Source organism: Rutilus rutilus (assembly GCF_951802725.1).
Source record: "Rutilus rutilus genome assembly, chromosome: 19".
Taxonomy (NCBI): domain Eukaryota; kingdom Metazoa; phylum Chordata; class Actinopteri; order Cypriniformes; family Leuciscidae; genus Rutilus; species Rutilus rutilus.
This window is the reverse complement of record NC_140232.1, coordinates 31,160,148-31,172,150: the sequence shown is the minus strand read 5'-3', so window position 1 is coordinate 31,172,150 and position 12,003 is coordinate 31,160,148. Positions and strand designations below refer to the sequence as shown.

General features: G+C 38.3%; 1 protein-coding gene and 1 long non-coding RNA gene across 2 annotated transcripts; both read left to right on the top strand.

Annotated features, from left to right (window-relative positions):
- Window positions 1-740: 740 nt before the first annotated feature.
- Window positions 741-3,815, top strand: LOC311278255 (uncharacterized protein). Its single transcript, XM_084388961.1, has 6 exons — window positions 741-861; window positions 973-1,091; window positions 1,279-1,315; window positions 1,658-1,945; window positions 2,347-2,469; window positions 3,077-3,815. Exons 1-6 carry the CDS (start codon window positions 813-815, stop codon window positions 3,127-3,129), a joined length of 669 nt encoding a protein of 222 aa, XP_084245087.1. The 5' UTR covers window positions 741-812; the 3' UTR covers window positions 3,130-3,815.
- Window positions 3,816-3,984: 169 nt separating this feature from the next.
- LOC311278862 lies at window positions 3,985-9,984 on the top strand. The gene is made up of 3 exons (XR_014625488.1): window positions 3,985-4,296; window positions 9,429-9,833; window positions 9,962-9,984. It is a non-coding gene; the product is annotated as an uncharacterized lncRNA (long non-coding RNA).
- The last annotated feature ends 2,019 nt before the right edge of the window (window positions 9,985-12,003 follow it).

Below are 12,003 nucleotides of genomic sequence, written 5' to 3'. Positions count from 1 at the left end.
TTAGAACAAAAAAATTCTAGCTGCTTTAAAATGCAGTAAATAGTGTTTATGACGAGAGAAATGAGCGAGAATTGAGTTTTCCCAGGTTGTTGTTTTAGAATTGTGGTCGCAAACAAAATTCTATCACCGAATAAGAGACAAACATTTCCAATTGTCTTTGATGAGGTTTATTTTCTTGCCAGCAGTCATACAGTCACAGAGTGTGACAAAGAGAGGGCATCTATCCTCTTTTATAGTCTTGACTCCCAGAATGTTATCTTTCCAGGCCAATGATGGTATTTCAACCATATGTGGAAAATTCTTAGATTTGTTCATTATATTTTATCCTTGAGTGGAGGCCCTCCTGCCACGTACCAACACTCTTACCATTCCAATACAATTCCATATTAGAATAAGGTTTGTGTGTGCTCTTTTACTGTCATATGATGGTCACACACATCTTAAAGATCAAATTTCTTCCACAGGATATTAAGCCACATTAAGCGTTTTAATGTCCACTGACTCTTCTGAGAACATTATTGTCATTTACTTGTTTATTTTCTTGGTTGTTTGCATTAACAGATTCACAGTATTTCCTTCCCTATAAAAATCTAGTTTTTGTTTAAAATGTTCATTTCATTTGATGTTATTTTGTCTGACTTGGTATGATTATGGTTTTTGCTTTTATTCTATTCAACTCTGCACATGAATCTTAACACATGCAAATGACAAGGACTAGAAATGTGCATGTCCTGTTCCTAGCACAGGAAATGTGAAGGAGAAGAACTGAAGAGAGAAACTGAGCCAGTGCAAGAAAAATAGTTTGAGGCACGATGAAGCTCCTTTTTCAGTACCTTTTGCTAGTTGTAATGTTAGCTTTACGTAAGTACATTATTTTTTCCTATGTTTTATTTTTAACTTAAAGTGTACAGGGAATGCATCACTTTTACACATTTATAATGAACTATGGTATTTGTCATCTTTTTTATACAGAGAAATGTCAGACAACAGAAAAGAACATTTGGAGTGAAATCGATTCAAGTGATATCGATCTGAGTGATTTCTTTCTGGATGATATCGATCCGAGTGAAATCGATCTGTGGAATGTCAATGTGAGTGATGTTATAAAGGTTCAAATGATTTTTAATCAAATTCTGTTATGTTTTTCAATTATTATTATTTTTTAAGTAAATAATGTATATAGCTGCTGAAACTAAATAGTTTTTTTTTTTTTTTTATAATTTGAATAATAAATAATTATACATTGTATTTGTGTTTTTATGTGTATTTATTGGACAGGGCTTGGACATGGACACGGAACATTACCCTGAGGAAGGTATGTAACTACAATCTGATTTTTTTATTTATTTTTTTTATTGAAAGAGCTTTGTTGAAGTGTGAAAAGAAATTGAAGTAATTCAGCCATTAATTCTGATGTCTTTGTTTAATAAAATGAAACACTATTTAAAAAGCAACATTAATCACTTTCCTTATAACAACATCCTTGCCTGACTGGCTTCCTACTAACACATGGTTATTGATTATTAAAGTTACATCTATTATTCCAAAGTGCCAACACATATGAGGAGTTCTGTTAAAGATGCACATTTTGTTCATTTTATTTCAGCTGCATACATTTTTAGCATGTTCATGTTTCACCGGCATGTTTGTGTTTCAGATCTCTCGGTGCCGAAGATCACAGTGTATCGACAGGTGGAGGACAGAGAGCATGTGATAGTGCTGTGCGAGTTTGACATGACATTTAACACGTTTTACTTGCCATTTTGCACACTGTCTGTAGAGAGTAAACTGAACTACACCATGAAAAGACTCACAAGCTCTCCGTCTTCATGTGTGTTTCTGGTCACTGTGAGTCCACCTGCTTCCTTCACCTGTGAGCGTGAGGTTTATTCTAATGGAGAAGTCAGGAACCTGAGCAGCCAGACCTACACTTACGGTTTGTCAGGTAAAACAAATGCATCTCTGCAGTCTGCAAGAACATTTAGATGTTACATGCTTGCCTAGTTGCTGCAACATTTGTATATGTTTGTATTTTCATATTTTGTTCAAACACAGACATTTCACTCAACAAGATGCTCCACCACGACATTGGTTGTAATCCATTCACATGTTAAATGACAATTCAGTTTTGCTTTGACATGCTTTTGAACATGATGCATGGAGGAGATCCAGTCAGATGATTGTCGAATTTAATTTCTTAACAGACAATCAAAAAATAAATGAAGAGTAAATTTAATTCATCCATAATCAGTATTAAAAGTTTAAGAAGAAACATAAATCTGATCTCTGTGTATATTTTAGTGCGTTCATCTTTGTTCCTGTTTTTCTGTTTGCACTTCCATGCAGTCTTGGATCATCAAGAGGAAGGAGTATCTTTATTCTACATCTGCTTTTCCTCCTTCATTGCTGTTGGTCTCTTCATCATGACTGTGGCAGTGATCCTGACCACCATCAGGAGCAAAGCTAAAGGTGTGTGTTTTACCAATGTAACAGTTTACTTATTTAAATAGTTATATATATATATATATATATATATATATATATATAGTTTATATATTATATATAGTTTTCTGAGCTGAAGATGAAGTCAATGAACAGAGTTTCTCTTCCTCAATCTTATTTCTGATGACTAATGGCATCACAAATCAGGCCTATAGTCAGAGCTCAATATAGTTTCCTGCAAGTGTTTCTTAAAATCTCACACCAGTTGTTGCAACGCTATCTCACGTCACGACCAATTTTCACGAATTCGTACAAGCGACTAAAAGGTGGCTAATTCATACGAATTCGTACGACCTCACTGGTTTGTCTAAACCCACGTGATGGGTTTTGTCGTTAGGTGTTGTTGATGTGACGTGCATTGTGACATGCAATGCTATTGAAGACAACTCTGGCATAAATACATATTATAATTACATTTGTCATTGATGAGATGATGATCTGATGAGGTTTAGTGTCCTGACTGTGTTTCTGATGAGTTTGTGTTCAGGATTAGATTTTCAGTCTTCAGGTTTAGTGGTTTTCCAGCACACACAGACTAACCCAGCGAACTCTTTCTACACGTTTGTTAACACAGACTTCATCAACCCCACCACAACTGTTACAGACAACGACTACATGGATGCATAAATAATCAGAAGACTTTCTGAAGAGAGAAGAACAAGACCTGAAGAGGAGAAACAAACTTCTACTGTACATTTACATTTTACATTTAATGCATTCTCCTGAGAGCCTCTCTTCCCTTCTATGACACATGAAATTAATGCTTATACAATGTTCAGGATAATGCAGAAAGAGCTATTCTGTACTGTAATGTCAATTTATCATGCCATGAAAAGGGATTCATTTAAACTATAGTCTCACATTGCTAGATCTACAGTAGGCCTACATGCAAAATTGTCAAAATGCTTGTTTCGTTGTGAGTATCCTCGTAAACACAGTCGCTTATGGCTTAAGTGAACGTAAAAAATTTAGAAAGAAAACGGATGCATATCATTACATTGGATCTATGCATTCCATGCTGTCTGTGTCATTAATGTTAATCAAAACAACAAAATTCAGGAAATTCAAAGATTAATATTATACAGTGAAGATGAAGTGTTATTTTATATTTGATTATTCCATTTTTGTTCCTGAATACTGCTGAAACTTACCTGAAAAACATAAAGCACTGTTTATTTCATTTGTATCTTTGTTATTGTATTCATCTATGTTTGTAATTTGTTTATTATTTTCTACGCAGATTCACTCCCTTACAAAATCACCCCAATCATTCTACAATGATTAATTCTTTACAAATAAAGTTATTCAAGTCATCTGGTGAAGTTGTTTTTTATTTTGCAATGTATATATTGCAGAAAAACAAAATATCGCAATGTCACATTTATTTCCAATGTTGTGCAGACCTAGTTGCAAGAGCAGCACAAAGAATTTCAATATATTTCCCAAGTCGTTCCTGTTACGTTAAGCACAGCATATAAAATGTTTAGGTTCAGAAGACTCTATGCCTTTTTCTCTCCTTGCATTCTGCAGATATCTTAATCCTTTTGGGCCCTTCTTTCTCTATACTCTTCACAAACCTCACCTGTTAGTTACAGTACTATGGATATTAGTACTTAGATTTATTTTTTGCTATTTCAATTTTCATATTTACTTGATTAATTAGTTTGTCATTATAATTTTACAATTCCTTATTTAAATGTAATCTCTGACATAGTTTGATCATCTGCCTGGACCATACTACATCAAGAATGAACCTGCTTTATGTCCTTTTATTGTTCTTTTGGTCAGCTTTCAGTAAGTAGATCACATTTCCTTTGCCTCAGATTTTGTCTATACTATAAAGATAGGAGTCCATAGAATTGTTGCTGTGTTTGAGATTCATCTGATGCATGATATAAATTACTAATATACAACGGCAGATGCATCATCAAATGGCTTTGATCTATACATTTTTTATCAGTATTCATCTGAAAAAAATATTTTAAAGTCCAAGGATAGAAGTCAATTTAATTTTTCCAAATAGTTTTTTTTTTATAATGCCATCTAATACATGCGACCCTGATTACCTTTCAATGACAGGTGCATCGTCTAATGACTTTAATCTACATATTTTACGGCCCGTGTTCTTTTTTTTTAGTGCTATTTAAAATGGGGACGAACCTTGAAATATCAGTTGCTCTATAACAGTGTTAAAACTTTTTTTTAAAACATTGTTAATTGAATTAAAGCTAAAATAAAATATAAATATTAGATCAAAAATTGTAAAGGAGAATTAGAAATGTTTTCTTCGCAACTAACTGAAATAAATTTGTGTTGAAGCACTAAAATTACTAACTGGAAAAAATGAATTCTGAATAAAACAAAATTTTAAAAACATGCAATTTCAAAAAAATTATACTATGATTAAAATGAAAAAGCACTTCAAAATATTAATAGCATTCACACATGCACCGGAAGAATGTAGAGGAGAACACATTTTGGTTTTGGCTCAATTATTTAAAAAATAATTAAGTTAGATTAATCTTTTTTTTACACAAGCAACATACACATCTCTGCTACAAATGAACACTTAGTTGTAACACTGTGCTACAACTAACCCCGCTGTGTAAAAAATATTTTAAGCCTAGCTTACAGTTGCTAGGAGTTGCTGATGTTTCAAAATGGTGCTACTGTATGTTTTAGCCAACAAGACAGTTATTAAGGTAATATAAAGTGGTGAAATACACACCCAACTCAGAAACCGAAAAAAAAAAACACATATCATGAAAAAATTTACTTCAAAATACTCTTTGTCTAGAATCTTCATGAAAACTTATCAAACCTTTCCACAAATCCGCGAGAGACTGTCTTGGCAGCGAGAGAAAATAAGCGGAAACACAACCTTGACCCTGACTAACTATGTAAAAGGTTCGTGTTACATTTAACCCCGTGTTAGGTTGTGTCCCGCGCTCCCCTACACACTGTTTTCTACGCTTACAATCCACAAATACACAAAAATCATGTATGTGTAATTTAATGAACAAATAAATGCTAAAACATTTGTATTGAGATTGTATTGAGACATAGCAATCAGCCTTAAATCGCAAGAGCTTTAAGAAAGTCAAAGACATGTGTTGGAGAATTTTATACATGAGTATATGTTGGAGAATTCATCTGTCTCACACATGAGTCCAGAAGCATGATACTAATATTAAAGGAGCTAGGCCTAAAATATGAAAGGCCCAAAATTACAGGAAACAGAGAAAAACAGGAAACAGAGAAAACAGGGTAAAGGGGACAAAATGATGGGAAACACTGAACCTGTCAAAAGTGTATGTGAGGATAGAAGTCGTCTGAGGACAGGACAGAAAAACTGGGTGAAAGGGTGTTTAAGGACAAGAGTGGAAAACCATATTTAATAAAGCGCATGCGCCAGTATGGCCACCAATAGAAATTAGACATTAATGCAGGTGTTTCTAATCGTGGTGAAGTGATAAGGAGGAGCAAAGAGAAAAAGATAACTATACGAATGTTAATTGGATACCAGAATGGACATTAAGTGACATAAATTGAGGTATAAGACCCCAATGCAGACCATTGTAAAATCAGATGCTTAGCTACCATCTCACTTTGTTGAACTGCTCAATAAAGTTATATTTCCTGAAGACCTGAAACTCTGACTCTGAAAGATTTCTTCTGAGACCTGAACCAGACATTGAAGACCTGAACCAAAGACTGAGAATTGGCCACAACATAATTGGCGAGCCAGCCAGGAGGTAGGAATCGTAGAATGGGATCCTGATGATATAAACACAGTGGAGAAGCTGAGTAGACAGAACCAAAGAACTAAAAGAGCATATGTCCCAGACCCTAAAGTTACGATTGACGCAATTGGCCAACCTAGAGGGATACCACATAAGTACAAAGCTAGAGACGAGGTAGCATCAGGACTTGAATCAATATTCGTATGGATAACGCCAAACAAAAATATGGAATGGATTAATTACATATACTACAATCAGCAGAGATTCATTAACTACACAGACCAAGCACTTGATGCCCTAGGTCAGCAATTAAAATACACCAGCAAAATGACGTGGCAAAATAGAGTAGCCCTGAATTGGTTGTTGGCAGAAAAAGGAGGAGTGTGTGTAATGTTTGGCACTGATTGTTGTACATTTATCCCAAATAATACAGCTCCAGACGGATCATTTACTAAAGCGATGAAAAAGCTGAAGGAACTAAGACAAGAGGTTGCTGAAAATGCGGGGAGAGACAGAGAATTGGGAAACTGGTTTGATTCTTTATTTGGATCCTGGAAAGAGTGGTTCATTAAGGTGGGAATAATAATAGCCGTGGGAGTTGTTGTTTTTCTCTTGTTGTTCTGTTGTGTTGTGCCTTTCTTTAGATCCATGCTAGCCAATGCAGCTGCCAAGCAGATGATTGTTGTGACACTAGAACAAGGAATTGACACCAGACGATCCAACTCACGAATACATACTATTGGCCCAGGCATGGATGAGTTGGATGACTTTCTGTAAGGGTTTGGGAGGACGAATAAGGAAAAGGGTACCTAATTACTTTTAATACATGTATGACTCTGTTTTTGATAAGAGAGGGAGATAGCCCCACTGTGTATTTTATTTTGGGGTAAAAATAGACAGAATAATTAGAATGAAGGTAGAGTAGGGAGTTAGTTAGAGGGATTTTTTGTATTTCTTTATTCTTTTATAGGGGCCCTTTTCCTGAAAATATTTACTTATGTAGCCTCTCTGATTATGTTTTACTCACACAGTATAATCTTTTTGAATATATTATATCATATGTAACAATATATAATTATACCAACTGTTCACTTATATAAACTGTGCATGAGAGGGGAAGCAAGAAGGTTTAAAGCAGGTCATTGCCCGTGGTACGAGGTAATGCAACCAGACATAAAGGGAAAAGATAAGGTTGTTTTTATCACTAATACTCACTTTATTCACTTTTTGCCTTTATATTTTGTTATATTTTGACTATATCCTGTAACAATATAGAAGACAGAAAAATTACATACATTAGGCCATTGGAACATGTCTATAAATATGGTGCAACTAGGAATTATGTGCAAGCGCGGTCATCGACTATTGAAGAAATATGAGCTGACTCAACTGGTGGTTTAAAAACCCGCTGTCTGCTCCAACACCAGATAGCGCCCACAGCAGGACTGGGGCACCTCTGGCAACGATGGAGCAACCCAGATAGCACTCCAGGCCACCGGAAGCGCCTGCGCAGTACCTCTGGCACCAATGGATAGATACTAAAATTAAAAATGTAAAAAGATGAGTTAAATGTATTGACAATTTGATTGAAAGCTTGATGTTTGACGTAACATATCCCTTGAAATGATGGTCTGACAGGAGGATGAGATCTTTTACTCTGCTCTAGCCAAGTGGGGGCGGAGATGTTTGGTCTCATTCTTCCTCCAGAGTGTACCTTTGTGATGAAGGTCTGTTGATAAAAGATGGATGGTTTATATTGACCATGTTGGATAAGAGAATAGAAGAAGAGTGGCCTGCTCATGAAGGTACATTCTGGGAAGAAAATATTTGAAGGTGGGACTAGAATAAGTCCCAAAGGGGGGATGTGTTGGAGAATTTTATACATGAGTATATGTTGGAGAATTCATCTGTCTCACACATGAGTCCAGATGCATGATACTAATATTAAAGGAGCTAGGCCTAAAATATGAAAGGCCCAAAATGACAGGAAACAGAGAAAAACAGGAAACAGAGAAAACAGGGTAAAGGGGACAAAATTATGGGAAACACTGAACCTGTCAAAAGTGTATGTGAGGATAGAAGTCGTCTGAGGACAGGACAGAAAAACAGGGTGAAAGGGTGTTTAAGGACAAGAGTGGAAAAGTACCCAAAAAGCCATATATGAAACCATATTTAATAAAGCGCATGCGCCAGTATGGCCACCAATAGAAATTAGACATTAATGCAGGTGTTTCTAATCGTGGTGAAGTGATAAGGAGGAGCAAAGAGAAAAAGATAACTATACGAATGTTAATTGGATACCAGAATGGACATTAAGTGACGTAAATTGAGGTATAAGACCCCAATGCAGACCATTGTAAAATCAGATGCTTAGCTACCATTTCACTTTAGCCCCTTTCACACAGCGCATTGAACCCGGGAAATTGCCGGCAAATTGCCGGAACGCCTTCTGTGTGAACGCAAACACGACCCGGGTTTAATGCCGGGATCGATGCCGGGTTGGGGACCTAGTAACATTGCCGTGTTCAGTCCCGGAACGCGCGCTGTGTGAACAAAAGCCGTAATAATGCCGTGTCGTAGTGATGACGCTGAAGCACGGGATCGTTCGCCAGCTGTGAAACGGTACGAAATGCGCAATTTTATGATCGAATCAGAGAAATAAATGCACAAGCGTGGTTTCTCGAGAGAGAAATCGCAGCTCATAAGCAAACTGAAGACGCTGCTGAGACATTACAAGTCACATCGATGTCACGTGTCTTTCCGGGACATACACGGGTTGTGTGTGAACGCGCTCTCTGATTCCGGCAAATCACTGGCAGTGTGAATGAACCAAAATCAAATGAACCCGGGTCAAATCCCGGGTCACTTTATCCGTGTATTTTCCGGAATCTCTGTGTGAAAGGGGCTTTTGTTGAACTGCTCAATAAAGTTATTTCTCCTGAAGACCTGAAACTCTGACTCTGAAAGATTTCTTCTGAGACCTGAACCAGACATTGAAGACCTGAACCAAAGACTGAGAATTGGCCACAACATAATGTTCCAATTTTTTCCATTATGAAGCAGCATCTACTCAGGAAACCACCTTCATTACATTTAATTAGTAATATACATTTTTCTCAACTTGAACTCGTAATGGAATGTGCTGCCTATTACAGTGTCTGATATAATGTTTCATATATTCAGATAGTACCAGCTCCTTCCTTATCTACAACGAGGACCACAACAAATGTGTGTATGCCGCGAGTGCTACTGTAGTGCTGACTGCGCCATGCGACGCATCTTTCACAGCTCAGCATTTCCAATGGATTTCCTCTTCACGAATCATCAGCCTTGCTTTTAGTCTCTGCTTGGAGGCCGAGAAGATCGAAGACAGGTCCAAAGTTATCCTTCTGCCCTGCAATGAATCTAACCCCGGACAAACCTGGGAATGTAATGATGAGACCTTGCTTGTGTTGAAGGGACATCCACTGCACTTGAACTATGAAGATTGTGATGAGCCAAATATGATGCTGTTTAATGAAACAGGTGTTTGGAGTCGCTGGCTGATTTATGGGACCGATGAAAATTTGTGTTCTCGTGGATATCAAGGTATGACAACCAAACATCCACCTAACAGCCATTAAAACCTTTATAATAATGGCTGCCAAAATGTTAAATTCATATCCAATATGCCTATTGTGAATTTCCCTGTATGATGTTAGCATTTGTTTAACTAGGTGGGAACCGGTGCTGGCGGGTTAAAGCGAGAATAAAACACTGGTTTTAATTTGGATACATGAAAGACGGAATGAATTCTCCTGTATGCATTAGGAAGTTTGAGTCGGACTGCCACCGGACTAAGGATCTTGATGACAGTAAACGGGCCGATAAATTTGGGAGCTAGCTAATTAGAGACGGAACGGAGTGGAATGTTCTTAGTTGAAAGCCACACTTTTTGACCAACGACGTATACGGGAGGCTTCGACTGGTGGAGATCAGCCTTGGCCTTGGTGCGCACCCCCACCTGGAGCAGAGTCTCACGGGCACTGGTCCATGTGCGATGACACCTCTTGACGAAAGTGTGGGCAGAGGGGACCGCGACTTTGGATTCCAGGGTAGGAAAAACTGGTGGCTGATAACCTAAGCTACACTCAAACGGAGATAGGCCCGTGGATGACACTGGTAACGAGTTATGAGCGTACTCAACCATTGAGAGCTGCTGACTCCAGGAGGATGAAACCCAGAGGGCAGACTGACAGTCGCCCCCAGTAATTTACAAAATTCTCGCCAAAATTTTGACACAAACTGGGGCCCCCTGTCGGAAACCACGTCTATTGGGAGGCCATGTAAGCAAAAAACGTAGTCTACCACAGCCACCGCGCTCTCCTTGGCAGAGTGTAATTTAGGCAAGGGAATAAAATGAGCCGCCTTCGAGAACCGGTCCACTACGGTCAAAACAACCGTCTTGCCCTGGGAGGGCGGTGATAAAATCTAGTGCAATGTGGGACCAGGGTCTCGAAGGGACAGACAGCGGTTGGAGTAACCCATCCGGGGGTCGATTGGAAGTCTTACCAGTGGCACAAACCGAGCAAGCCAAGACAAAATTGCGAACGTCACGAGCCATAAGTGGTCACCAGAATCGTTGCTTGACCAAAAAACTGGTGCAATTAACTCCTGGGTGACAAGCCACGTTAGAACAATGCCCCCACTGAATAACGTCAGACTGTAATCCCCCCGGTACAAATAAACAGTTCGGCGGGCCACCGGGTGGAGGCGTTACCCCTTCTAAGGCCGTCTTGACCTTCGGCTCGATCTCCCATGTGAGTGTGGAGAAAAATAGGGTCTCGGGCAAAATGCACTCGGGAGTAGACGGGCGTTCGGAACGGTCAAAAATGCGCGATAAAGAATCAGGTTTGATGTTCTTGGAACCTTGGCGGTACGAAAGAGTAAAATCAAAACGTCCGAAAAAAAGTGCCCACCGAGCCTGCCTGGAGTTCAATCTTTTGGCGGTTTTAATGTATTCCAGATTCTTGTGGTCGGTCCAGACGATAAAAGGTACCCCCGACCCTTCTAACCAGTGACGCCATTCTTCCAACTCTAACTTGACTGCCAACAACTCTCTGTTACCAAAGTCATAATTGCGTTCGGCAGGGGACAAACGATGAGACAAAAACGCGCACGGATGCATCCTGTCGTCTGTGGGAGAACGCTGGGATATCACTGCACCTACCCCCACCTCTGACGCGTCGACCTCCACCACGAACTGACGTGATGTATCGGGGCAATGAGGATGGGGACTGAAACAAAGCGGCCTTTCAGTTTGGCAAACGCAGCCTCAGCTCAGCCTCAGTAGCCTCAGTACGATGTACTGAAAACTTTTCTCTTTTTTTTAAACTAAAGAGCAACAAAAAAATGTCAGCTATAGCTTTTCTATTATATATAAATATTACACTGACTTAACACACTTTATTACAAAAATTACATTTCGTACATTTTTTTTTTTTTATCATTTCCCTGTTTTATTAACTACCAATACATCATCACCATCCATTTCACTGCCATCATATATTTTGTGTATTTCTGTGCTCCATTGTCTCTACAAATGTGTCAAAGAGAAAGCTGCAGTTGTGGTCTCAAAATGACCAGGAACAAAACAAAGCTAACAGGCATTTAATTAAAGATTATTTTTTGCAATATGTTGTCTCAACAGCATATTTCCTTTCAACTTTCATGCACCATTCAGTTTCACTTCTTTTATCACTGCTTGTATTGGTTGCAT